This window comes from Nycticebus coucang, chromosome 2, assembly GCF_027406575.1.
Source record: "Nycticebus coucang isolate mNycCou1 chromosome 2, mNycCou1.pri, whole genome shotgun sequence".
Lineage (NCBI taxonomy): Eukaryota > Metazoa > Chordata > Mammalia > Primates > Lorisidae > Nycticebus > Nycticebus coucang.
The window spans coordinates 32,460,231-32,485,876 of record NC_069781.1 but is presented as its reverse complement, the minus strand read 5'-3'; the positions used below and the strand labels follow the sequence as shown (position 1 = coordinate 32,485,876).

Here is a 25,646-nt window from a genome sequence, read left to right as displayed (position 1 = left end):
CACAAACAGCAGAGCTTTCAGGGTGGGCTCTCTGGGAATGGTCTACCAGGTCACAAAGCTCGTGTTACTTTCTTTTTTTTTGTAGAGACAGAGTCTCACTGTACCACCCTCGGGTAGAGTGCCGTGGCATCACACGGCTCACAGCAACCTCTAACTCTTGGGCTTACGCGATTCTCTTGCCTCAGCCTCCCGAGCAGCTGGGACTACAGGCGCCCGCCACAACGCCCGGCTATTTTTCTGTTGCAGTTTGGCCGGGGCTGGGTTTGAACCCGCCACCCTTGGCATATGGGGCCGGCGCCCTACTCACTGAGCCACAGGCGCCGCCCGCTCGTGTTACTTTCATACCCACGTTTCTGCCACCTTCCCCTCCCACGTTTCCAACGAATCCCCTCAGGCCCCTTTCTCGCGTTTCCGACACATCCTCATCCCAGCGCTTTTCTTCTCATTGGACAGCTGGCTTTGGTCTAGTCTGGCCTCCCCTCTAAGGCTAGCGCGGCGAGATGCTTCAGATGCGTGCAGGATGGGGAGTGGGCCAGATACTCTTTTCATTCTCGCACCCTCCCCATGAGCCCAGCTGCTGTGTGCCCAATAGCCTATTCCAGGGCCTGCAGTGATCGCTCTGGCTGGAGGAAAAAAGGTGAGGGAAGGGCGGAGAGCTGCAGAAGGAGTGCGGGAAGCCGACCAGCTGCGAACGCTCCGGCTCTCCACTGTCCGCCGCTGGTTCCCAAGCACCTGACACTCCGCCCGCTGGGGTGGCTGCACCGCGCAGGCGCGGGGCGCTGCTCGCCCCCTCCCTTCGGCGGGCCGCCCTTTCACCCTGGCAACCGCGGCGCGACGACGGCGCGCGGGCTGGGCGCGGACGGGTGGGGCCGGGCGGTGCCGGAGCGGGCGAGGCGGCGGCGGTGGGTAGTGGTGTTGGGGTATCCTACCTCCCTCCGCTTCCTCACGAGGATTCTCGACGGAGGTTCGGGCTCATTGAACTTAGCCCCTCGCTATGGACTCCCAGAAAGTAAGCGGGGAAGGGGACCGCGGGGCCCCAGAAGAAGACCCGGCGGGCGGATGGTGGGCGGGGCGGACGGTGGGCTCGCGGGATGGGCCGGGCGCGCGGGCAGCGGCGGAGGAATGCCAGGCCGCCCGGCCTCCCTGCTGGCCGGAGCTCAGCGGAGGCCCAACGATGCGGGACCGCGCCCGGTGACCTGGGCTGGCCTCTGCCCTGCACTTTGTCCTGGGCCCTGACTCCTGTGGGGACGGGAAGCCGTTCCTCTTTTTAATCCATCACTTTCCGGAGCGCTGCAGGCCTCCTTTGATTCCCTCAGCCTACCAGCGTGCAACTCAGGGTGTATCCCTCCTTAGCAGATGAGGAAACCAAGGCACAGTCTTGTTTGGGGTCTTCCTGCTGGCTCCGCAGCTGGTGCTCTTTACTCAACTAAGTCTCTTCTCGGTACAGTACGTGCTGTTTAGTTCAGGGACCAAATCCCCTTTGCACCGGCAACCCACTTTCCTTCCCTTGACTTGTTCTGAAGCAGGTCTTAGTATTTCGTTGAATTGAGAGAAAAGACTACAATTGTCAGGGCAGTCATCCCACCCTCTGATCAATTGGTGTTGCTCGTCACAGCTACTTTGTGCTCGTTATGGAATGTTTTATACTTTCCAAACAAGTTGAGGAAAGCATATACAGAACTAGCTTATTCGATTTAAAAATGATGTGTAGCGAGCATAGCCAGTGTCTTGAATACAAGTTAGAAGTGAATTGTTAATGTTCATAGTCTCTATATGGAAATCAAGTACTTTGTTCTCTTTGTTAGATTATAGTGTAATTAAACTATAGTACAGTGTAGGAAAGAAAAACAAGTGTTATTAATAACGTAGGAGGAGAAAAAAGGGCACAGCCAAGAGACCATTCTATTCTATTATTAGATAGAAAGCACTGGAAAGACTTACTAAAAAAATGTTTTCTGCCTAGATTTACTTTCTTGAGGAGTACTAGGGGCATGAGAGAATAGTGGAGTGATAGGTTAAGCTTGACTATTACCGTATTTTACAGTGAAGCTCATGATTTCTTTGTATGTATTTGTTCTGAAACTCATTTACAGTATGCTCAATTTTTATTCCCATGACTATTTTAAAAATTACATTTTGTGAGTTTTGAATGTGTATACATTTAAAACATTATTCGTGCTTAAATTTTTAAAACATCTCACAGCTTATTAGATAAAAGTTATATGATATTTGAATGGATTTTAACAGAGGTTGAGTTCCAGTGTGCTATAAGTAGCTCTGTGATAAGGAGCAAGTCCCTTAATTGTGATTAATCTGTTTCCTCATCTATGCAGTGAGACTATTTCATAGTAGGATTGTAAAAAAAATCTGATAAAATAATTTGTGAAAGCATATAGTAGAATAAGTACTAAAATTACTCCATGTGCTGTAAATTACAGAAGGTGTTTTAATATGCTACCTTATTTTGTCAGAGGATATATTACTCCCCACTGTCATGGAAGAGTGAAGAGTTCATTGGCGTTGACTTCTGCAAGTTCATGTTACTAGCCATAAAACTGAGATTTCCTTTTTGTCCTCATTTCAAATGATGTTGTATTTGAGTATCTACAGGATACCATGTGCACTGTCCCTAGAAGTAGCAAAGAGTTAACCGTTTTTTTCTCTTTGATACTAAATGTACCTTATTTGTGGTAACTTTGAGAATTAGCTTTTCAGGGCGGCGCCTGTGGCTCAGTCGGTAAGGCGCTGGCCCCATATGCCGAGGGTGGCAGGTTCAAACCCAGCCCCTGCCAAACTGCAACCAAAAAATAGCCGGGCGTTGTGGCGGGCGCCTGTAGTCCCAGCTACTTGGGAGGCTGAGGCAAGAGAATCGCTTAAGCCCAGGAGTTGGAGGTTGCTGTGAGCTGTGTGAGGCCATGGCACTCTACCGAGGGCCATAAAGTGAAACACTGTCTCTACAAAAAAAAAAAAAAAGAATTAGCTTTTCAGTGTTAGAAAATATGTTGAGTTTCATTGGTGGTATCCAAATAATCTTTCTAATGAAAAAAAAAATCCTGCTTTACAGCCTTAAAAGAAGTGTCAGATGTTAATGATTATAACCAATTTAGTGTTCTAAATTTGAGTGTCCCCTTTCTCTTATGGATTACTGCAGAATCATTTATTTTCATGAAGTAGTAATGAACTAAGCAGGATATTAAATAAGACAAGCATACACCCCCAAATATTTTCTGTTATAGATTGTTACATTGAAAATAGTAGCAAGAGTGGTATCTCAGTCACTATAATACAAGGGAAATAGGGGAGAATGGCCCATTTGTTGGTAAAGCATTAGGATTTGGACTTCACTTAATATGAAGAGAATGACTCTGGAGCCAGGTCTCCAGTCCTACTATTTATAAATTACATGAGGGGGGATAGTTTGCTCTGCATCTCAAGTTATCCATCTGTAAAACAGAGATAACAATTGTACTTACCTCACAGTGTTGTGAGAATTGTGTTCATTTTTTAAAACGACTTAACAGTGCCTTAACAAAATACAGAAGTATTATCCATTAACTGTTTTTATTAATTTCATAGTCCCACCTTCAAAATAACTTTCTCTTTTTCTAACCTAAAAAAGTTTAGATATCCTTTTACAACACGTTTTCTGCTTTCTCTTTTTCTATCCTAAAAAGGTTTAGAGGGCGGCGCCTGTGGCTCAGTGAGCAGGGCGCCGGCCCCATATACCGATGGTGGTGGGTTCAAACCCAGCCCCTGCCAAACTGCAACAAAAAAAATAGCTGGGCATTGTGGCGGGCGCCTGTAGTCCCAGCTACTGGGGAGGCTGAGGCAAGAGAATCGCCTAAACCCAGGAGTTGGAGGTTGCTGTGAGCTGTGATGTCATTGCACTCTACCAAGGGTGATAAAGTGAGACTCTGTCTCTAATAAAAAAAAAAAAGGTTTAGACATCCTTTCACAGCATGTTTTCTGCTTTTATATCTGTAAGAAATGATTTCAAATGGTGGCGCCAATAAAGAGTTGTTAAATCCTAATTGAAAGAGGATCAGAAGTTCTGACTCATGCAATCTGACAATAGAAGTTAAGGGGACAGTCTTACAGAACCTGGATGGTGACTAGGGAACAAAAGGATTAGCATGACCAGCTGCTTTTGTGTCTGTGAAAATAACTTGGACTCCAGTGTTATGTGGGCAACAGATGCTTTATTTTAGTACAGGAAGAAAACATAATTGCCTTGGGTATGTAAGGCATACTGTTGGGTATAGAAAACCACAGTATTATCTGCTAGAAATAAACAGAGGGATTTTGTTTATATTGAGTTTCTGGGACACTTGTGAACAGGATGTGTTATGGATAGGTGGCTTTGTTTGAGACTCAAGCCTTTTATGCCCTTAAGTGGTTTTAAGATAAAATCCCAGGAAGTTTCTTTACCTGATGAAATGTGCTTGTTTAAAGAAAACATTGAAACAAATAAGACATTTGCACCTTTTTAGAATCTTGGAGCTTGGAAGTTGATAGTTGAATTTTTGTGCCAGTCATTTACTTTCATTGGGATCACTGTTTCTAGGAAAAGAACTTACTGTAGGAATAATAAAGGAAGGGGACGCAAGGGGATGAGAGTCCAGAGGAAGTCACCAAGAGCATATATTGTCATTGTTTGGTTTTCCTCATCTATTTCTGTGTATTCTTTACTTCCTCCTTGGGAAGGGATAGTGAGTGTCAAGTGAAGCTTGACTACACGAGACTGGACGAACCTAGTTGGGTAGATTGAACTGAGCAGAAGCATTTTAAAACTTGACATCTTGCAGCAAGTAGTATATGTACACTGGGTTTCTTTATCCCAGTTTCCTCCTCTACTCTGGTATTTGCTATTTGATTTCATACTATACTTTAGCACTTCAAAGACCCCCACCATATCCTAGTAACCAATCAACTTCCCATGTCCCAAACTTATTCCTACTCAGTCAAAAAAATTTTTTTCCTGAAAAAAGAAATGAAATTTGAGCATTGTACTGCATCCCGTATTGTGTTGAATTGCTTTAAATTCTTGCAACACCTCTTACTCCTATTGTACTGATGTAGAAAATGAAGCTTGGAGAGGTTAAGTGACTTGTTCAGAGTTACACTGCTAGCAGATGGTAGTCTGGATTCAAACCAGGTCTGTCTTCACAGTCCAACGTTTTTTCATTACCACCCTTTTTGCTTGAATTCTTTGTCTTTAAATGGCAGTTATGATTAAAGTAATTAAAACTTAAAATGTTAACAGGAATAAACCCTTGGGAAGTATTTTTTTTAACTATGAACCTAGTTAAGTCTAGTGAAAATAGTTGATAGGTGGTATAGAACATGATTTCTTTTTTTGACACACAGTCTCACTTTTGTCACCCTGGGTAGAGTGCCATGGTGTTGTAGCTTAACAGCAACCTCAAACTCTTTATTTATTTATTTTTGAGACAGAGCCTCAAGCTGTCGCCTTGGGTAGAGTGATGTGGCATCACAGCTCATAGCAACCTCTAACTCTTGGCTTAAGCGATTCTTTTGCCTCAGCCTCCCAAGTAGCTGGGACTACAGGTACCCGCTACAACGCCTGGCTATTTTTTGGTTGTAGTTGTCATTGTTTGGCAGGCCTGGGTGGGATTTGAACCCGCCAGCTCAGGCATATGTGGCTGACACCTTAGCCATTGGAGCTACAGGTGCCGTGCCAACCTCAAACTCTTGGGCTTAAGCAATCCTCTTGCCTCAGTTTTTTTTCATTTTTAGTAGAGACAGGGTGTTACTCTTGCTCAGGCTGGTCTCAAACTCCATTCATTGTTTTTTTAGAGACGGATTCTCATTCTGTCACATTGGCTGGAGTGCAGTGGTGCAGTCATGGCTCACTGCAGCCTCAATGTCCTGGGCCCAAGTGATCCTCCCACCTTAGCCTCCTGAGTAGCTAGGATTAGTATAGGCATGTGCCACCATACTCAGCTAATTTAAATTTTGTTTTAATTTCAAAATATTAAGGGGGTATAAATATTCTTGTTACATGGGTTGAGTGAGAGGTATAGGTGTTCCCATCACCCAAATAGTGTGTGTTGTATCCATTAGATAGGCTTTTGCCCCTTAGCTCCAGTTCCTCTTCCCTGCTTGATTTCCACTGAATTTTGCTCCCTCTGTGTGTGTGTACTCAGTTGGTTCCAATTTAATAGCAAGTACATTGGTGTTTGTTTTTCCTTTAGGTACTTCACTGAGGATAATGGTCTCCACTTGCATCCAAATTGTTGCAAAAGGCATTAATTCGTACATTTTTATGGCTAGGTAGTACTCCATGGTATACATATACCACATTTTATTAATCCCCTTATGAATCACTCGGTGCTTAAGTTGATTCCATATCTTTGCAATTGTAAACTGTACTGCAGTAAACATTCAAGTGCAGGTGTCTTTTTGATACAAAGGCCCTTTCTGGGCCCCAGGAGTAGGATTGCTAGATCCAATGGTAGGTCTACTTATAGTTCTTTGAGAAATCTCCATACTGTTTTCCATAGATGTGTACTAATCTGCAGTACCAACAACAATGTATAAGCATTTGTTTCTCTCTGCATCCACACCAGCATCTGTTGTTTTGGGATTTTTTAATAAAAGCCATTCCAACAGGAGTAAGGTGATATCTCACTGTGGTTTTAGTTTGAATTTTTCCTGATGATTAGTGATGTTGAACATTTTTTGATAATGTTTGTTGGCCATTTTTCTATCTTCTTTTCGAGAACTTATGTTCCTGTCTTTCACCCACTTTTTAATGGGGGTGTTTGTTTTTTCTGATTTGAGTTCTTTGTAGATTCTGGATATCAGCCTTCTATTAGCTGTATAGTTTGCTAATATTTTCTCCCATTCTGTAAGTTGTTTATTTGCTATGTTGATTATTTCTTTAGTTGTGCAGATGTTTTTAATTTAATCAAGTCTCCTTTATTTATTTTTATTGTTTTAATTGCCATTGGGGTCTTAATCATAAATTCTTTTTCTAGGCCAGTAACTAGGAGAGCATCTCTACATTTTCTTCTAGAATTCTTATGTTTTCATGCCTCACATTTAAGTCTTTTGTCTATCTCAAGTTACTGTTTGTGAGTGGTGAGAGATAGGGGCCTGTTTCATTCTTCTGCATGTGGCTGCCAAATTTTTCTCAGCATCATTTATTGAATAGGGCATCTTTCCCCTAGTGCATATTATTGTCTGCTTTGTCAAAGATCAGATGGCTGTATGTACGGGGTTTTATATCTGGGTTCTCTGTTATGTTCCATTGGTCTGTGTCTTTATTTTTGTGCTATTACCATGCTGTTTTTGTTACTGTAACCCTGTGGTATAGTTTGTAATCTGGTAATGGGTTGCCTCCGGGTTTGTTCTTTTTGCTTAAGATTACTTTGGTTATTTAGGCTCTTTCCTACTATCTTTTTTTCTAGATCCATGAAATAGTAAGATTGGTATTTTGATGAGGATTACATTAAATCTGTAAATTACTCTGGGTAGTATGGACATTTTTTATTTTTTTGTAGAAACAGTGTCTCAAACTGTCTCAAACCAGGCCTCAATCTGTCCTCCTGCCTTGGCCTCCCAAAATGCTGGGATTAAAGACATGATCCATCATGCCCAGCTTGGAACATGATTAAGATAAAAATCTGGATTAAAAAAAAAAAGATAAAAAAAAAAAAAAGATAAAAACCCGGAATTTGGTTTCTGTTATTTGTCAAAAAAATAATTGCTATTTTTCTGCTTAAAATACATATGTGTGTATGTATATGTGTATATACAGGGGGTACCAAAGAAATGTATATATATTTTAAGAGAGGGAAAAATTGTATTAAAATCATAATAGTCCAGTCACATTTGACTTCTGTGATTGCAAGAGGTGCTCAAATGGGACCTGTATTCATCTTTTGTTATTGGTATATATTGAGTATTACAATTTTAATACAGTTTTTTCCTTTCTTAAAATGTGTATATATATTTTTGGTACCCTCTGTATGTATACTCCCCTCCCTCCAGCTCTTTTTCCTTTTTTTTTTTTGAGACAGAGCCTCAAGCTGTCGCCCTGGGTAGAGTACCGAGGCATCACAGCTCACAGCAACCTCCAACTCCTGGGCTCAAGCTATGGGCTCAAGCTATTCTCTTGCCTCTGCCTCCCAAGAAGCTGAAACAACAGGCACCCTCCACAACGCCCACCTATTTTTTGGTTGCAGCCATTGTTGTTTGGAAGGCCTGGGGTTGGAATTGAACCTGCCAGCTCAGGTGTACGTGGCTGACATCTTAGTGGCTTGAGCCACAGGTACCGATCCTCTTTTTCCTTTTTGAGGGAAGATCTTAGCTTTCTGAAGTAGAGATATGAGCAAGAAAGTATAAATGAACACCATACTGACATATTTAAATAGAGGTATCTTTATTTTTATAATTAAACTTGGGAGTTTTTAAACATTAGATAGTGAAGCAGACCTTTTTTTTTTTTTTAGCAGTGCTTTGCAGTGCTTGGCTGAATGTAAATGGAATTATTCACGCAGTAAACACATACCGAATGTTTGTTTGCCATAGTGATAGATACTGCACTCCTACTAGGGTGCACAGTATTTTACAGTTAATAGATTTTGTCTCCAGCTTTCTTTTTGTTAGGTTTTTCACTTTTAGGTGGCACTTCTTCCCAGTCACAAGGTTCTGCTGGAATCTGGTCTCAGTTATTGATCCTTATTGATTGATAATTAACTATATTTGAACAAATTTATATAAAAATGTTAGCATAGCTAGCCTGTGCACTTTTGTTATGTTATAAATATCAGTAGTTTGAGTTTATTATAGGAAAATAGGTGATAATAGACAAATGAAAATAAAAATTACCCATAATTCGGGCGGTGCCTGTGGCTCAGTGAGTAAGGCGCTGGCCCCATATGCCGAGGGTGGCGGGTTCGGATCCAGCCCCGGCCAAACTGCAACAGAAAAATAGCCGGGCGTTGTGGCGGGCGCCTGTAGTCCCAGCTGCTCGGGAGGCTGAGGCAAGAGAATCGCATAAGCCCAAGAGTTAGAGGTTGCTGTGAGCCGTGTGACGCCACGGCACTCTACCCGAGGGTGGTACAGGGAGACTCTGTCTCTACAAAAAAAAAAAAAAAAAAAATTACCCATAATTCTGCCACCCGAAGAAAACTTCTTTCAACATTTGTGTTACTAGCACTTGGCAGCCTCTTTACTCCAGAGGCTGAGGCAAGAGGAGCTCTTTAACCTAAGAGTTTGAGGTTGCTGTGAACTATGATGCCATGGCACTCTACCCAGGGTGACAGAGGGACATTCTGTCTCCAAAAAAAAAAAAAATCGTATTATCATTTAGTGCCAGGGGTCTTCAAACTATGAACCCGCAGGCCACATGAGGTGGTGTGATGTATTTGTTCCCATTTTGTTTTTCTTTTAACTTCAAAATAAGATATGTGCAGTGTGCATAGGAACTTGTTTATAGTTTTTTTTTTTTGTTTGTTTTTTTATATATTTTTTTGTAGAGACAGAGTTTCACTTTATTGCCCTCGGTAGAGTGCCGTGGCGTCACACAGCTCACAGCAACCTCCCACTCCTGGGCTTAGGCGATTCTCCTGCCTCAGCCTCCCGAGTAGCTGGGACCACAGGCGCCCGCCACAACGCCCGGCTATTTTTTTGTTGCAGTTTGGCCGGGGCCGGGTATGAACCCGCCACCCTCGGCATATGGGGCCGGCGCCCTGCTCACTGAGCCACAGGCGCCGCCTATAGTTTTTTTTTTTAAACTATAGTCCAGCCCTCCAGTGGTCTGAGGGACAGTGAACTGGTCCCCTGTTTAAAAAGTTTGAGGACCCCTGAATGTGTATATAGGAACTTAAGAAAATTCATGATATTGTGTTATATATACTGCTTTATAATTTGCCTTTCACACAATATGAATATTTTTCCATGTTAATAGTATTAGGACACTCTTAATGATAGCAGAATTATTTTATTTAATTAGTACCTTTTTGTTGTACATTTATGTTTATGCCAACTTTTTAAGGTTATTTATAACACTGATGAACATCCTTGTAGCCCGGTCTCTGCTTACGCTCATAATTACCTACTTAGAATCAATTAGTAGAAATGAAATTACTGAATCAATGTATATATACTTTTTTTTTAATGTGTATATACTTTAAAAGCATCTTTTGATATGTATTGCAGGTTATCCTTGAGAAGGGTTATGCTAGTTTATACTACTACCAGTAGTAACTGGGAGTACCCCCATCTCTACTCACACTCCACCTCCTTTCATTAGATGGTGGGACTTGGGAGTTTCCTTGGCCAGATATGAACCTTCTCAGCTTCACTGGGTAGAACAACCAGTTTAAAGACCACCACACATAGTTAAAGCTCCTTCTTCACCTTCGGCACACTATATTCCCTCAAAGAGGAGACTACCTCCACTTTTGCTTGATATGTTAGGGCTCAGAGTGGAAAGGCAACATTCCCCATCAGTTTTCTTTACTAGCATTACATTGTTTTTTTTTTTCGAACTGCTAAGCTAGAGGATGGGAATTGATTGTCAATTCGGTCTTGGTTACATCTGTGTACAGGTAATGTTCCCAACCGTTTCACTATTAGAGAAGGTATAGCTTTCCACCAATTAGCTATAATTATCAGATTTTTTAATTTCTCAGTTCTCCTTTTTCACCTTCTTGTGTCACATCTGAGTATGATACTTTTGTTAATGTTGCCATAGCTTGGGGCTTGGTGTCACCAGAAGAAGGGGTTTTGGTGCAAGGAATGAAGAGGCTTGACACAAAGTCTGTGTCAGGGACTGAGGAACTCTGGGAGGTGTCCTCCTGAGCTAACCTCAGGTCTATATTATTACAGAGCAGGAAGAAGTAGTTAAAAGTTACTTATTAGACTTCAGCACTAAAAAGGGGGAACATGGAAAGTGTTAGAATGTCTCCAGCTTGTTTTTGCAAAATCTCAGACCTTAAGCAAGATGTCTGCCTCCAGCTTTAAGAGACCTTTGGAATCTAGAGAATCTTCACTGTAACCATTGGGTCTGATATTGCCACACTTCACACATACATTCTCCCTTGGAGTCCAGTTTTCTGATCTCCTGCACGTACACAACTTACATGCCATTCTGTGATTAGGTCTCTCTCAGGAAGCCAGGCTTATGCTAAAGATCAGGGCTCAGTTTCTCTTGTTTTTTTTTGGTAGAGACAAAGTCTCACTGTACCGCCCTTGGAAGAGTGCCGTGGCATCACACGGCTCACAGCAACCTCTAACTCTTGGGCTTACGCGATTAGGGTTCAGTTTCTCTTATAATCGCTATGGTCAATTGGTAACATTCTGACTGTCTGGCTTACCAGCTGGGTAGGACTTTCTGAATTTCAACTCTTGTCGTCTCATTCAAAGGAGAGGTCTGTGGTGTGGGGTGATGCAAGTATCATCATTACTGGTGGCAGTTGGGCATTCTCCAGGAATGCTACATGGTAGTTTTATTAATCTTTGCTCTGGTTGCAAGAACTCTATTATTATTTTGTGCAGTCTCCAACAGTGTGAGTAATTTCAGGTAGTGTAAAAGCAGAGATTCTGGAGGCACCTTCTTGAATTTGAATTGTGACTGTGTTGATAGCTGTGTGACCCATGACAAGTTTCTTAATTTATTCAACCTTCCTTTTCCCCAAATATAACGTGAAGACCAATACTACCTTTTAAAAAATCATCACTGTTGTGATGATTAAAAAAAATTCCATGTTAATAGCTTAGCACAGTATCTAACACAGGAAATGCTTACTAAATATGAACTGAATTGGCTATAATGATAATTTGACCCCCCCTTAAATTATAGATTGATTAGTGGTATTTGTAGTACTTCTAGACTTGTGTTATCTCAACTGTCTAGAACATTAATGTTGAATTTGACATCTCTTGGTCTGAGAAAATGCTAGTGGGAAACTCATATGTCAAAGTGTTTTTCTAAATATGATAACATGGATGTTGATGGCTCTGATTCAGGGTATAATGGTTTTCTGCCACTGATTCTAAGAACAGAAAATTTATGCATCATAATTTCAGGGGTTTGTTACACTGGATCATTTTCCAGAGAAGTAGCACGTGGCAGAGTTTTTTGCTGGAAAAAGCAAAACTAAGACTCTCATTTAAATTAGACATCTTCTCATATTTTAGGCTAAAACCTAATCATTTAGAAGTGTGCCATTTTTCAATCCTGAACATCAGCATGTTCTCAAGCTCATAAGATGCTATGCCTATAGTTAGAATATCTATTTTTTTCTGTTGCCCTTGTATCTGACAGGGTAATACTTGTTATAACTACTTCTTCTTCTTTTTTTTTTTTTTTTGAGACAGATTATCACTCTGGTGCCCAGGCTAGAGTGCTCTGGTATCACCTTATCTCCCAGCAACCTCAAACTCCTGGATTTAAGCAATCCTCTTGCCTCAGCCTCCTGAGTAGCTGAGAGTACAAGCACTTGCCACATGCTGGGCTGACTTTTTCTATTTTTAGTAGAGGTGGAGTCCTGCTTTTGCTCAGGCTGGTCTTAACTCCTGAGCTCAATGGTTTCCCAGAGTTCTGGGATTATAGGCATGACCCATCATGTCCAGGCAGTACTTACTGTAACCTCTTGATCAGTTGCAGTTTTTTTCTAATCTTGAAGTAAAATCTTTGTACTTTTTGGTACCCTTAGATGTTCTGACCTCCTCTGCATGAACTTCTGATCTTTATCAAGTAGTACAGAGTAATAGTCAACAGCACACATTCAAGGACCAAACTGCCTTTGTTTGAATCCTAGCTGTGCAACTTGTTAGCTCTTAGATTCTAGGCCAAGCTACTTAAGATTAACTGAAATCTAAGGGTGTTATTTTTTGGAGATATAGGACAGTACCGTAAAAAATAGACATTAGCCTGATGATTCTTTGAATTTATATAATTTACAAGTTAGTGGTTCTAAGGTGCAACAGCTGCCAAATTTGACTCTTCATCTTCTCTAACCAAAAACAGTGAGCAGTGTAAGTTTTACAGGGGAGAAGTATGTATTTGTCCCTTTTGTTATGGTATTAGAAGGATCCCAAAGGAGTGCTGCTTGTAAGTACCAACATTTTTTGAGAGATAACTTTATAATATTACCTTTCAGTTCTAGAGATACTTATGCAAATAAAAATAAGAAATTAGGGAAATTCTGGTAAGGGGGCTTGTTTATAACATTTTAATTTACAGTCCACACACAGCTATTATAAGAATCTGGCATTAACATAAGCATGTAAAGAAATTCTGAGCTCGGTGCCTATGGCTCAAGTGGCTAAGGCGCCAGCCGCATACACCTGAGCTGGCGGGTTCGAATCCAGTCTGGGCCCACCAAACAACAATGATGACTGCAACCAAATAATAGCCGGGCATTGTGGCAGGCACCTGTAGTCCCAGCTATTTGGGAGGTGGAGGCATGAGAATCGCATAAGCCAGGAGTTTGAGGTTGCTGTGAGCTGCGATGCCACAACACTGTACCATTGTCTCAAAAAAAGAAAATTCTGATATTGCAAGAAAAAAGTTCGGAAACTTTTAGGTTGTTTATTTTTAATTTGTTTACAGATTAATAAGATCAGTAGAGGATCTCTGCCCAATCTCTGATCTTAGAAATTTATGTAAAATTTGGACGATGTAAACCTCTAAGTCCATATTAACCAGGATAGGAGCATCCAGCCACATGTGATTTTTGAGCACTTGAAATGTGGCCAGTTGAGTTCAGATAGGCTGTAAGTATAAAATACACTTTGAATTTTGAAGATTTAGTATTAAAATAAGCCTATTAATATTTTTAAATATTATTACATGTTAAAATGATAATATTTGAGGTCTTTTTGGTTAAGTAAAATATTAAAATTAATTTCACCTGTTTTTCTTTTACTTTTTTGATGTGGCTGCTATTGGATCATACTGTATTTCTGTTGGACAGTGCTGCTCTAAGGAGAATGAGAACATTGCAGTTGATAAAGGCTGTATTCTGACCTCTAACATCATTATTAGACCAGAGTCTATTAACTTTCAGCAGGTGGGTAGTTCTTAAAGGTATAGAAGATTTAGCTTGAAGACCTGATAAATATTAGAACATTTAGGTATCTTTGACTATACTTAGTAAATAACAGGAGCTTAAAAAAGATAGGTTTTAAATTAAAATCTTTGGAGGTTAGAGCTTACCTAGTAGAGGCAATGAGCTCAGTGGTTTCCATAGTTTTTGCTACAAAATTCTTTAAATACAAAGTTTGCTACTAAATTTAGAAAAAGAATTAAAAGTGGGAAGCTATTTTATTTTAGGGAGGGTTTTTGTTTTGCTATGAATTACACCTGCCATTTTTATGGACCAGTGTTTCACAGTTTTTTTGGTGAAATTTTCTTTAGTTTTTACTGAATTCACATATATTGTGATGATTGGAATTTTCTTATTGAGTTGAACTCATTGAACCTGACTCTTCTTTTTCATAGAGTAAGATCTTTTCCAGAAAACTCTTCCCACCCTTGTTCTGGTAGAATATTATCAACTTGACCCTGAAATTCGCTAGATAATGCCTCCTAGTGGACAAGTTTAAGCTCAAGCTTTGATTCAGTTTGAATCAGTTTCTCTTATGAAAATTAAGGCTGTTTTCTATATCATTGAAAACTCACAGCAACCAGACATTTAAGGAATATATAATTTGTTATATAAATATGCCATATTATGGGATAATTGATTGGATTTGGAGGCAATATTCCAAAATGGTTAAGAGCATGGGCTTTGGAGATATCTCTCTCTTTTTTTTTTTCTTTTTGGCTGGGGCTGGGTTTGAACCCACCACCTCTGGTATATGGGGCCGACACCCTACTCCTTTGAGCAATAGGCACTGCCCTGAGCATAATCTTCACCATAGTAGCAGTGCCACTTTGGGAAACCAGTTGAATCTCCATTTTCTCATCTGTGCAGTATGCATGTAACCATGCTATTATGAGATACAAAAAGGAAAGAAGATACAGTTTATTGACCAAAAGATCCCAGCCTTATTCACTGAATCCTGCTGTTAACAGACTGAGGATTGTGCACGATTGTTTTTACCATTCCATTGTGTTGCTTTTAAATACATGTAAAGCCTGTCTTGGACAAGTATTTGGAAAAGTCCTCTGATCTCCTTTCCTACGTCTCTGTGCTGTATATTGCCCTTCCTGACTGTGCCCACTCCTCCCCCGAGTCCTGGCTTTATCCTACCATTCTGTTGAGGTCTTTGTATTTAAATCCTGGTGCACCGTTTTCTGGGAAGAGCACTAACAGGATAAACAATGTGTTGGTGTCACTGGTCTTCTTTCATAGTATAACTTCATTGTGTTACTATATTAAAATATCACCAATGGTGAGGATGAGAAAAAATAATGTAGGTAAGTGAATACAACAGATAGCCCTTAGGCAGCCTCATGTCTCCAGAGATGATTGTGAGAAATAATTTTAATATTATGTAATATTTTTAATATTTTACTGCTATAATGCTTTATGAACATTTGTATAAATGTTTCAGATTATTTCCTAGGTTCTTTATAACCTTTTATCAATATCATTATATTTTGTGGAGAACCTTTATCCTTTGTTTTTCAGACTTTATTAAAATATTTAATGTTGTAGGTGTTTAAAGAAACAAGTTCTCTGCTTCTGGGAAAACTATAAAGTAAAAGTACTTGGACTTGATGTATACTGAGAATAAAAATACCTTGTTGGGTTTTTGCTGTTGGTACCCATGAAGAATTATTAAGCAACGACTTGTGCTGTCCAATAGGACAGTATTGATCACATGAACTGAAATTAATTAAAGTTGAAAGAATAATTTAAACTTGAAATGTGACTAAGACTAGTTGTGCCAGCCATGTTTCAAGATTTCATTAGCTTTATGTGGCTAGTGGCTATGATATGGGAGAGGACATTTATAGACTATTTTCGTCATGGCAGAAAATTTTATTAGAAAATACTGAACAAGAGAGCATGAGAAAATTAAATAGGAAGGATTGTTAAAGTCTGGAATATTTGCTACAAAAATTGCTTAGTTTATTTATTATAATTCCACAACATCTGTAAGTATGCAATGAATATTGTCATTCTAGTTGTACATATATGGTCTAGTTTCATATTTCTAATTTTATTTTTGTAAATAAATAAAATTTCATGAATTTCAATGTTTCTTTGCTTTATTCCTAATAGCCTGATGTTGTATTAGAAGTTTCCATTTTTTGGCTTAGTGCCTGTAGCTCAATGGTTAGGGCGCTGGCCATATACAGTGGGGCTGGTAGGTTTAAACCCGGTCTGGGCCAGCTAAATGACAATGACAACTATAACAACAACAACAAAAAAAATAGTCAAGCGATGTGGTGGGCACCTGTAGTCCCAGCTACTTGAGAGGCTGAGGCAAGAGAATCGCTTAAGTCCCAAGAGTTTGAGGTTGTTGTGAGCTGTGAGGCCATGGCTCTCTACTGAGAGCGACATAGTAAGACTATCTCAAGAAAAAAAAATAAAAGTAGTTTCCATTTTTTGTACAGCATTTAAGGATTTGCCTCTATTTCATTTTCATAGCCTTATGACTTAAAATAACTCTGTTGATATTAAATATTACTTACCATTTCAGTCTCAAAAGTATTGTGATAATAAGACAGTTTAGTTCAGATATATTTCCTATCTTTTGTAATTATAAGCCTTTGGAAATTTTGAGCAATGAGAAGCTTTACACTGCTCCTATTTTTTTTTCTTTTTGAGACAGTCTTACTCTGTCTGGGTAGAGTGTCATGGCTTCATAGCTCAGAGCAACCTCAGACTCCTGGGCACAAGTGATCCTCTTGCCTCTGCCTCCCGAGTAGCTGGAACTAGGCCTGTGCTACTATGCCCAGCTAATTTTTCTATTTTTAGTATAGACGGGGTCTAGCTGCTCAGACTGGTCTAGAACTCCTGAACTTAAAACAGTCCACCAGCCTCAGCCTCCCAGAGTGCTAGGATTATAGGTGTGAACTATAGCACTTGGCCACTGCTTGTATTTGCTATGCATGTACTCTTGTAAAGTTTGTTTAGAAAATGTTGTTATAGCTTGGTGCTTATAGCTCAAGCGGCTAAGGCGCCAGCCACATACACCAGAGCTAGTGGGTTCAAATCTCACCATTTCAGTCTCAAAAGTATTGTGATAATACTGGGCCTACTAAAGAACAATGGGCCTGCTAAAGAACAATGACAACTGTAACCAAAAATGGCCCGGTGTTGTGGCAGGCGCTTGTAGTCCCAGCAGCTCGGGAGGTTGAGGCAAGAGAATCACTTAAGCCCAGGAGTTGGAGGTGGCTGTGAGCTGTGATGCCACAGCACTCTACCCAGGGCAACAGCTTGAGGCTCTTTTTCAAAAAAAAAAAAAAGAAAGATAGAAAAGAAAATATTATTATGAGTTTATAATTTTCTTTCCTTAAAACATATTTTAATTTCTTTTTATCCTAGGAAGCTCTACAAAGGATCATTTCTACTCTGGCAAATAAAAATGATGAAATTCAGAACTTTATTGATACATTGAATCATACACTAAAAGGAGTTCAGGTATGAATTTTATATTAAAAATTTTGTATAGGGCGGCAACTGTGGCTCAGTGAGTAGGGCACTGGCCCCATATGCCAAGGGTGGTGGGTTCAAACCCGGCCCCGGCCAAACTGCAACAACAACAAAAAAAATAGCCGGGCGTTGTGGCGGGTGCCTGTAGTCCCAGCTGCTCGGGAGGCTGAGGCAAGAGAATCGGGTAAGCCCAAGAGTTAGAGGTTGCTGTGAGCCATGTGACACCACGGCACTCTACCCGAGGTACAGTGAGACTCTGTCTCTACAAAAAAAAAAAAAAAAAAAAAAATTTTGTATAAATACAATACCATGAATGTTGAGTCAAATATGAACTATAAATAACTCCATCGTCTAGGTTAAAACTAATGGAGGTGAGAACTGGGTTTTTTAGTGGCAGGTAAAGTAGAAATGCTTTCCTTGGTATTCCTACATTCTCTGTGAAAAAAATCAAATAGTAAGGGAGAAGGAAAACCCTAGAATAGAAGTTGCCAAGAAATACTATAATGCTCACTTTTATCCTTTTCCGTTTGATATTTTTCTTTTTCTAATTCCAATAAGAGTAAATTGTACCTTTTCTTTTTTTTTTTGGCCGGGGCTAGGTTTGAACCCGCCACCTCTGGCATATGGGACCGGCGCCCTACTCCTTGAGCCACAGGCGCCGCCCAATTGTACCTTTTCTAAAGTGTGGTTAAGTAAAACATTTCTTTTACAATAAAAGAGGGAAAACATAGATGATAAGAGATTTACTTATAGGAGTAGATGAAAATGAAACAAATGTAAAAAGTAATGTGCCCATTAAAGAAGTAGAGGAATATTTAAGGAAATGGTTCCAGGTTTGGATAGGTAATCCATACCGTAAGTAATGAAATATTGATTCTAGAAGGGAATTTAAGATACTCTGATCCCTAGAAACATAAAACCTACCAAGACTGACTCAGGAAGAAATAGAAAATTTGAATTTAGCAACAATGAGTAAGAAGATTGGATTAATAAAAAGTCTCCCATCGGGCGGCGCCTATGGCTCAGTCGGTAAGGCGCCGGCCCCATATACCGAGGGTGGCGGGTTCAAACCCGGCCCCGGCCGAACTGCAACCAAAAAAAAAATAGCCGGGCGTTGTGGCGGGCGCCTGTAGTCCCAGCTACTCGGGAGGCTGAGGCAAGAGAATCGCTTAAGCCCAGGAGTTGGAGGTTGCTGTGAGCTGTGTGAGGCCATGGCACTCTACTGAGGGCCATAAAGTGAGACTCTGTCTCTACAAAAAAAAAAAAAAAAAAGTCTCCCATCAAAGAATAGCCTGGAACCTGATAGCTTCACTGCTTAATTCTACCAAGCATTTAAAGAACTAATATCAATTCTTCTCAAAGTTTTCTGAAAAATTGAAAAGGAGGGAATACTCCCAAACTCATAAGGCCAGCATTACAAAGATCACTCACCATGATGCAAGGTGGTTCAACACACATAAATCAGTAAATGTGATACACCATATTAACAAGGTGAAGGATAAAAACCACACATCTCAATAGATGCAGGAAAAGAATTTGACAGAATTCAACATCCTTTCATGATAAAAACTCTCAAGAAATGAGGTATCGAAAGAATGTACTTCACAGGAAAGGCCATATATGGCAATCCCACATCATACTCAACGGTGAAAAGTTGAAGGCTTTTTCTCTAAGATCAGGAAAAAGACAATGATGTCTGCTCTCACCACTTGTATTCAGTATAAAATTGGTAATCCTATCCAGAACAAATAAGAGAGAAATAAAAGGTAACCAGATAAGAAGGGAAGTGAAATTGTCTGCTTGCTAATGACATGATCTTATATATAGAAAACTCTAAAGGCTCTACGAAAAAACTGTTAAAATGGATAACAATTTCAGTAAAGATGCGGGATACAAAATCAACACACAAAAAAATCAGTATTGTTTCTATACACTAACAGCGAACTATTTGAAAATTAAAGCAATCCTATTGGCTATAGCATTAAAAAAATACTTAGGAGTAAATTTAAGCAATTGAAAGATCTCTGTATTGAAAACTAAACTATTAGTGAAAGAAACTGAAGACATAAATGAATGCAAAGATATTCCATGTTTATGTATTAGGAGAATTAATATCGTTAAAGTGTTGGTACTACCCAAAGCTATCTACAGATTTAAACAATCCGTATTAAAATTCTAATGTCATTTTTTACAGAAATGGAAAATCTCATAAGGTTCATATAGAACTACAATAGGTTCCAAATAGCCAAAATAATCTTGAGCAAAAAAAAAGTGGAGGCATCAAACTCCCTGATTTCATTCTTTCTTTCTTTCTTTTTTTTTTTTTCAGTTTTTGGCTGGGGCTCGGTTTGAACCCACCACCTCCAGCATATGGGGCCAGCACCCTACTCCGTTGAGCCACAGGTGCCACCCCAAACTCCCTGATTTCAAAATACAGTTAAACCTTGAACAGCACAGGTTTGATTTGTATTGATCCACTTACACACAGATTTCTTTTTAATATATTGGAAGGTTTTTTGAGATTTGTGACAATTTGAAAAACATACAGACAGGGCGGTCCCTGTAGCTCAAAGGGGTAGGGCGCCGGTCCCATATGCCGGAGGTGGCTGGTTCAAACCCAGCCCTGGCCAAAAACTGCAAAAAAAAAAAAGAAAAACATACAGACAAAACACATAGCCTATAAATATTGAAAGAATTAAGAAAAAGGTATGTCATAACTGCATAATGTTCATGAATTTGTTGCCATGCACTTATTTTAGCAGCACTGTAGAAATAACTCAGTAAGGTTTCATAACTTTGCTATATCAGTCTCTCACAGCTGAGAGCTAAGGTTGTGTCTACATGAGGCAGTGTTTTGCTGAGTGTCATTCATTATTGTTGCATGTTGTGTCTCACTGTGAGAATGGCAGATCTTGAATTAAAGCAACGAACAAACATTAAATTTCTTTTTAAACTTGGCAGGAGTGGAAGTGAAATTAGGGACATGTTAGTCCAATGGGGATAATGCAATAAGATAACAGCAGTGTACAAATGGATTAAATGTTTTTCTGAGGGTAGAAAAGAGGTCAGGGAAGCCAGTAACAAGCAGAACTGATGAAAGCATTACAAAAATTTGTCGAATTGTGTGTCAGAATCATCGGCTGATTGTTAGAAGCATAGCAGAACAAGTAAACCTATAGAGAAACAGGAATTTTTTTTTTTTTTTTTTTTTTTTTTTTTTGAGACAGAGTTTCACTTTGTCACCCTGGGTAGAGTGCTGTGGTGTCACAGGTCACAGCAACCTCCAGGTCTTGGGCTTAGGCGATTCTCTTGCCTCAGCCTCTCGATTGGCTGGGGCTACAGGCGCCCGTCACAATGCCCGGCTATTTTTTTGTTGCAGTTTGGCCAGGGCCAGGTTTGAACCCACCACCCTCAGTATATGGGGCTGGTGCCTTACTGAGCCACAGGTGCCACCCGAAAAACAGGAAATTTTTGACTGAAAATCTTGGCATGAGAAAGGTGTGTGCAAAAATCACCTTGAAAAAGCTCATTGATGATGAAAAGCAAAGATTTGAGATGGGTCTTCTGTCTTCCAGACTGCACATTTCTTCTACAGCTTATTCTTACCACTGTAAATAAACTAGTAAGAGTCCTAAGACTTTATGAAGAAGACTTCCGTGGCAATTGCAACAACAGCAAACATAAACAAATGGGACTTAATTATTAACTGAAAAGCTTCTGTACAGCTAAGGAGATAACAACCAAAGCAAATAGACAACCTACACAATGGGAAAGGATATTTGCATATTTTGAATCAGACAAAAGCTTGATAACTATAGCGTCTACAGAGAATTCAAAATAATCAACAAAAAAAAAGCGCCAACAATCCCTTATATTACTGGGTAAGAGACATGTATAGAACCATCTCTAAAAAAACAGACCAGTGGCTGACAAACACAAGAAATGCTCATTGTCCCCAACTATCAGAACTACGCAAATCAAAACCACCCCGAGATATCATCTAACCCCAGTGAGAATGGCCTACATCACAAAATCTCAAAACCACAGATGCTGGTGTGGATGTGGAGAGAAAGGAACACCTTTACACTGCTGGTGGGACTGCAAACTAATACAACCTTTTTGGAAGGAAGGATGGAGAACCTTCAGAGAACTCAGGCTGGGCCTCCCATTTGATCCTGCAATCCCATTACTGCGCATCTACCCAGAAGAAAAAAAAAAATCCTTTTCTCATAAGGACATTTGCACTAGACTGTTTATTAAAGTTCAATTTACAGTCACCAAAATGTGCAGATAGCCTAAATGTCCACCAACCTAGGAAGGTATTAACAAGCTGTGGTATATGTATACCATGGAATACTATCCAGCCACTAAAAAGATGCAGGCTTTACATCTTTTGTATTAACCTGGATGGAAGTGGAACATATTATTTTGGTAAAGCCTCGCAGGAATGGAGAAACAAGAATCTCATGTACTCGATCTGATATGAGGACAGTTAATGATCTAGTACACAGTGGGGGAAGAGGAGAGCAGAGAGAGGGAAGGAGGGAGGGGTTGGGAGGGTCATGGTGTGTAACATACCTTTGGGGGGTGGGACACAATTATAAGAGAGACTTTACCTAACAAACACAACAAATATAACCTGGTTTTTTGTACCCTCGGTGAATCCCTGACAATAATGAAAATAAATTAAAATAAAATAAACTAGTTAAATGATTTCTATGGATCTTACTATTTTTGATGAGACTGTAGTCTAGTGAGAAGCCTGGTTTATATAAACACAATAAGCAAAAGTTTGGACAGATGGTATTATAGTAGATTATATGTATTAGTTCTATTAACTAATGCCAATTTGGTTCTTTTTTTTTTTTTGTAGAGACAGAGTCTCACTTTATGGCCCTCAGTAGAGTGCCATGGCATAACACAGCTCACAGCAACCTCCAACTCCTGGGCTTAAGTGATTCTCTTGCCTCAGCCTCCCAAGTAGCTGGGACTACAGGCGCCTGCCACAACGCCCAGTTATTTTTTGGTTGCAGTTCAGCCGGGGCCGGGTTTGAACCCGCCACCCTCGGTATATGGGGCCAGCACCTTACCAACTGAGCCACAGGCGCCGCCCCAATTTGGTTCTTTTAATTAAATGTTTCATTTAAGTTGAAAAATGCCTTAAGAGGGGTGGCGCCTGTGGCTCAGTGGGTAGGATGCCGGCCCCATGTACCAAGGATGGCGGGTTCAAGCCTGGCCCCAGCCAAACTGCAACAAAAAATAGCCGGGCGTTGGGGCGGGCGCCTGTGGTCAAAGCTGCTCGGGAGGCTGAGGCAAGAGAATCGCCTGGGCCTAGGAGTTGGAGGTTGCTGTGAGCTGTGTGACACCACAGCACTCTACTGAAGGCGATAAAATGAGACTGTGTTTCTACAAAAAAAAAAAAAAAAGAAAGAAAGAAAAATGCCTTACGAGAATTTCTTCTATCTTATAATTGTTGCAGTAATGGATATTGCTTGTCTAGGGATTACACAAATATTTTAAGTTTTTTTCTGCTTAAAATAGGAGCATCTTGTTCAAGGAGGCAGTGAGGAACTGTGGGAAGAAAAGAGACTTGAAATGCTTTTTTTACCATGTTACTAGTAACTAGTTGTGCGGCCTTGGGCAAGTCATTTATTGGTATTTTAGTTCATAAAATGCAATAGTTTGGCTTAAAATTCTAGTCAGTAGATGATTTCTGAGGTACCTTCTAGCACTAAAATTCAGTATTTTATGAATCTCTTAGGATCCAGTAAGTAATTGCTTCGTGTTTTAAGTTCTATTTATCTTATGTTAGTGCCGTGTTTTAGAGAACCTGATTTTAAAATTTGCACAAAATCAACCTCATCCTTGTATGCTCAAACCGTTCCTCAGGATTATTGAATTAAAATGTCTGGCATATTTTTTTCTTTTTTTTTAGAGACAGAGTCTCATTTTGTCGCCCTCGGTAGAGTGCTGTGAAGTCACAGCTCACAGCAACCTCCAGATCTTGGGCTTAGGCAATTCTCTTTGCCTCAGCCTTCCAAGTAGCTGGGACTACAGGCATCTTCTGCAATGCCTGGCTATTTTTTTGTTGTTGCAGTTCGGCCAGGGCCAGGTTTGAACCCCCCACCCTCGGTACATGGGGCCAGTGCCCTACTCACTGAGCCACAGGCGCCGGCCCAAATCTCTGGAATATTTTATTAAAATGTTTCAACAATGATTCTGATAAATACCAAAGGTGAACCACTGGCTTTGGGTCTACTTGAGAGAATGAAGGGCTGGGGAACCTTAAAGTTGAAAACTTTAAAACAACTTTTCACAAGCCAGGTGCTATAATTCTAGCACTCTGGGAGACTGGGGTGGGTGGATTGCTTGAACTTGTGAGTTTGAGACCAGCCTGAGCTAAAACAAGATTCCTTCTCTAGACATAGCTGAGTGTTGTGGCAGGCACCTGCAGTAGTCCCAGCTATTTGGGATGCCAAAGCAAGAGGATTGAGGTTGCTGTGACCTGTAATGCCATGGCAACTCCATCGAGGGTGACAAAGTTAGACTCTGTCTCAAAACAATCTAACAGAAACAACCTTTCACTATGTCCTGTGGAAACAATAAGATGAAGAGAATATGGGCTAGGCCATAAAAGGTAACTTAATTCATAGCATAGCTGACATAGTACTGTAAGCATTCACAGCCAGCTTCTAGTATTTATCTCTCTCTTTTTTTTTTAATTGTTGGGGTAGTATTTATCTCTTTTTAAAGCCTCAAGTCTTGAGTATACTTTTTAGAAAATGTTTGATAGTTCTTCAGTAATGATTTGCAGTAATGTTTTGTCTTATTCTTTAAACAGGAAAATTCTTCTTACATACTTTCAGAGTTAGATGAAGAATTTGATAGTTTATACTCTATATTGGATGAGGTAAAAGAAAGTATGATTAACAGTATCAAGCAAGAACAAGCTCGTAAATCACAAGAGTTACAGGTGAGATCATACAACTATTTAAATATGAGTAACTCTAGTATATTTAATGTCTGATTTATGGAAAACAAAAAATAGTATATTTTTGTATGTAAGTGCCTTTATCTTATAGAAGAATGGTTCTTATTTTTGTTTTGATTGTAAATGTTTAAAATTATGGTTAAAAATGATGTAAAATTTACTCTTAACCATTTTTAAGTGTACAGTTTAGTAGTGTCAAGATTTAACATTGTTTTGTAAACGATCTCTAGAATTTGTTCATGCCATAAATCAGAAACTTTATACCCGTTGAACAACAACTTACGTTCCTCTCCTGCTAGCTCCTGGTAATCTTACTATTTTCCATTTTCATGATTTTGACCTCTAGGTATCTCAGCTGAGTGGGCTAGTGTAATATTTGTCCTTTTGCTCCTGTCTTATTTCACTCAGCATAAGATACTCCAGATCCATTCATGTTGTAGCGTATACTAAGATTTCTTTCTTTTTCGTGGTTGAATAATATTCCACTTAGCGTATATACCACGTTTTTTTACCCATTCATCTGTCTAAAAGGCCTGCTTTTACCTTTTAGCTCTTGTGAGTAATGCTGCAATGAATATGAAAGTGCATATGTTTCTTTGAGATCCTGATACTAGTTCTTTTAGATATGTAAATTTAGAAGGATTGCAGATCATACGGTATATCTGTTTTTAGTTTTCTGTGGAACCATAGCAACTGCACCATTTTGCATTTCTACCAGCAGTGCACAAAGTTTCCAGTTTCTCCACATCCTCACTACCACTTGTTATTTTCTTTTTGTTGTTGTTGTTTTATTATAGTTTTGATTTGCATTTCTCTAATGGTTAGTGATGTTGAGCATCTTTTTCATATGCTATTGATGTTTTTGTTGAAGAAATGCCTATTCAGATTCTTTGCCCTTCTTTTAATTGGTTATCTTTTAAGTTGTAAAAATTCTTTATATATTCTAGATATTAACCTCTTATCAGATATATGATTTGTAGTCATTTTCTCTCATTCTAATTTCTCCTTTTTACTGTTAGTTGTTTCCTTTGATATTGAGATGTTTTATGTAGTCCAGTTTGTTTATT

At 39.7% G+C, this 25,646-nt stretch overlaps 1 protein-coding gene across 1 annotated transcript in view; it reads left to right on the top strand.

Moving 5' to 3' along the window:
* Nucleotides 1-840: 840 nt before the first annotated feature.
* The window catches only part of FSD1L (fibronectin type III and SPRY domain containing 1 like), a 95,668-nt gene continuing 70,862 nt past the window's right edge, over nucleotides 841-25,646 (top strand). Inside the window, exons 1-4 of the mRNA XM_053566935.1 lie at nucleotides 841-1,009; nucleotides 13,953-14,048; nucleotides 17,481-17,576; nucleotides 24,430-24,561. Coding sequence (XP_053422910.1) covers nucleotides 995-1,009; nucleotides 13,953-14,048; nucleotides 17,481-17,576; nucleotides 24,430-24,561 — 339 coding nt within the window. The 5' untranslated portion in view covers nucleotides 841-994. The remainder of the gene's footprint in view (nucleotides 1,010-13,952; nucleotides 14,049-17,480; nucleotides 17,577-24,429; nucleotides 24,562-25,646) is intronic.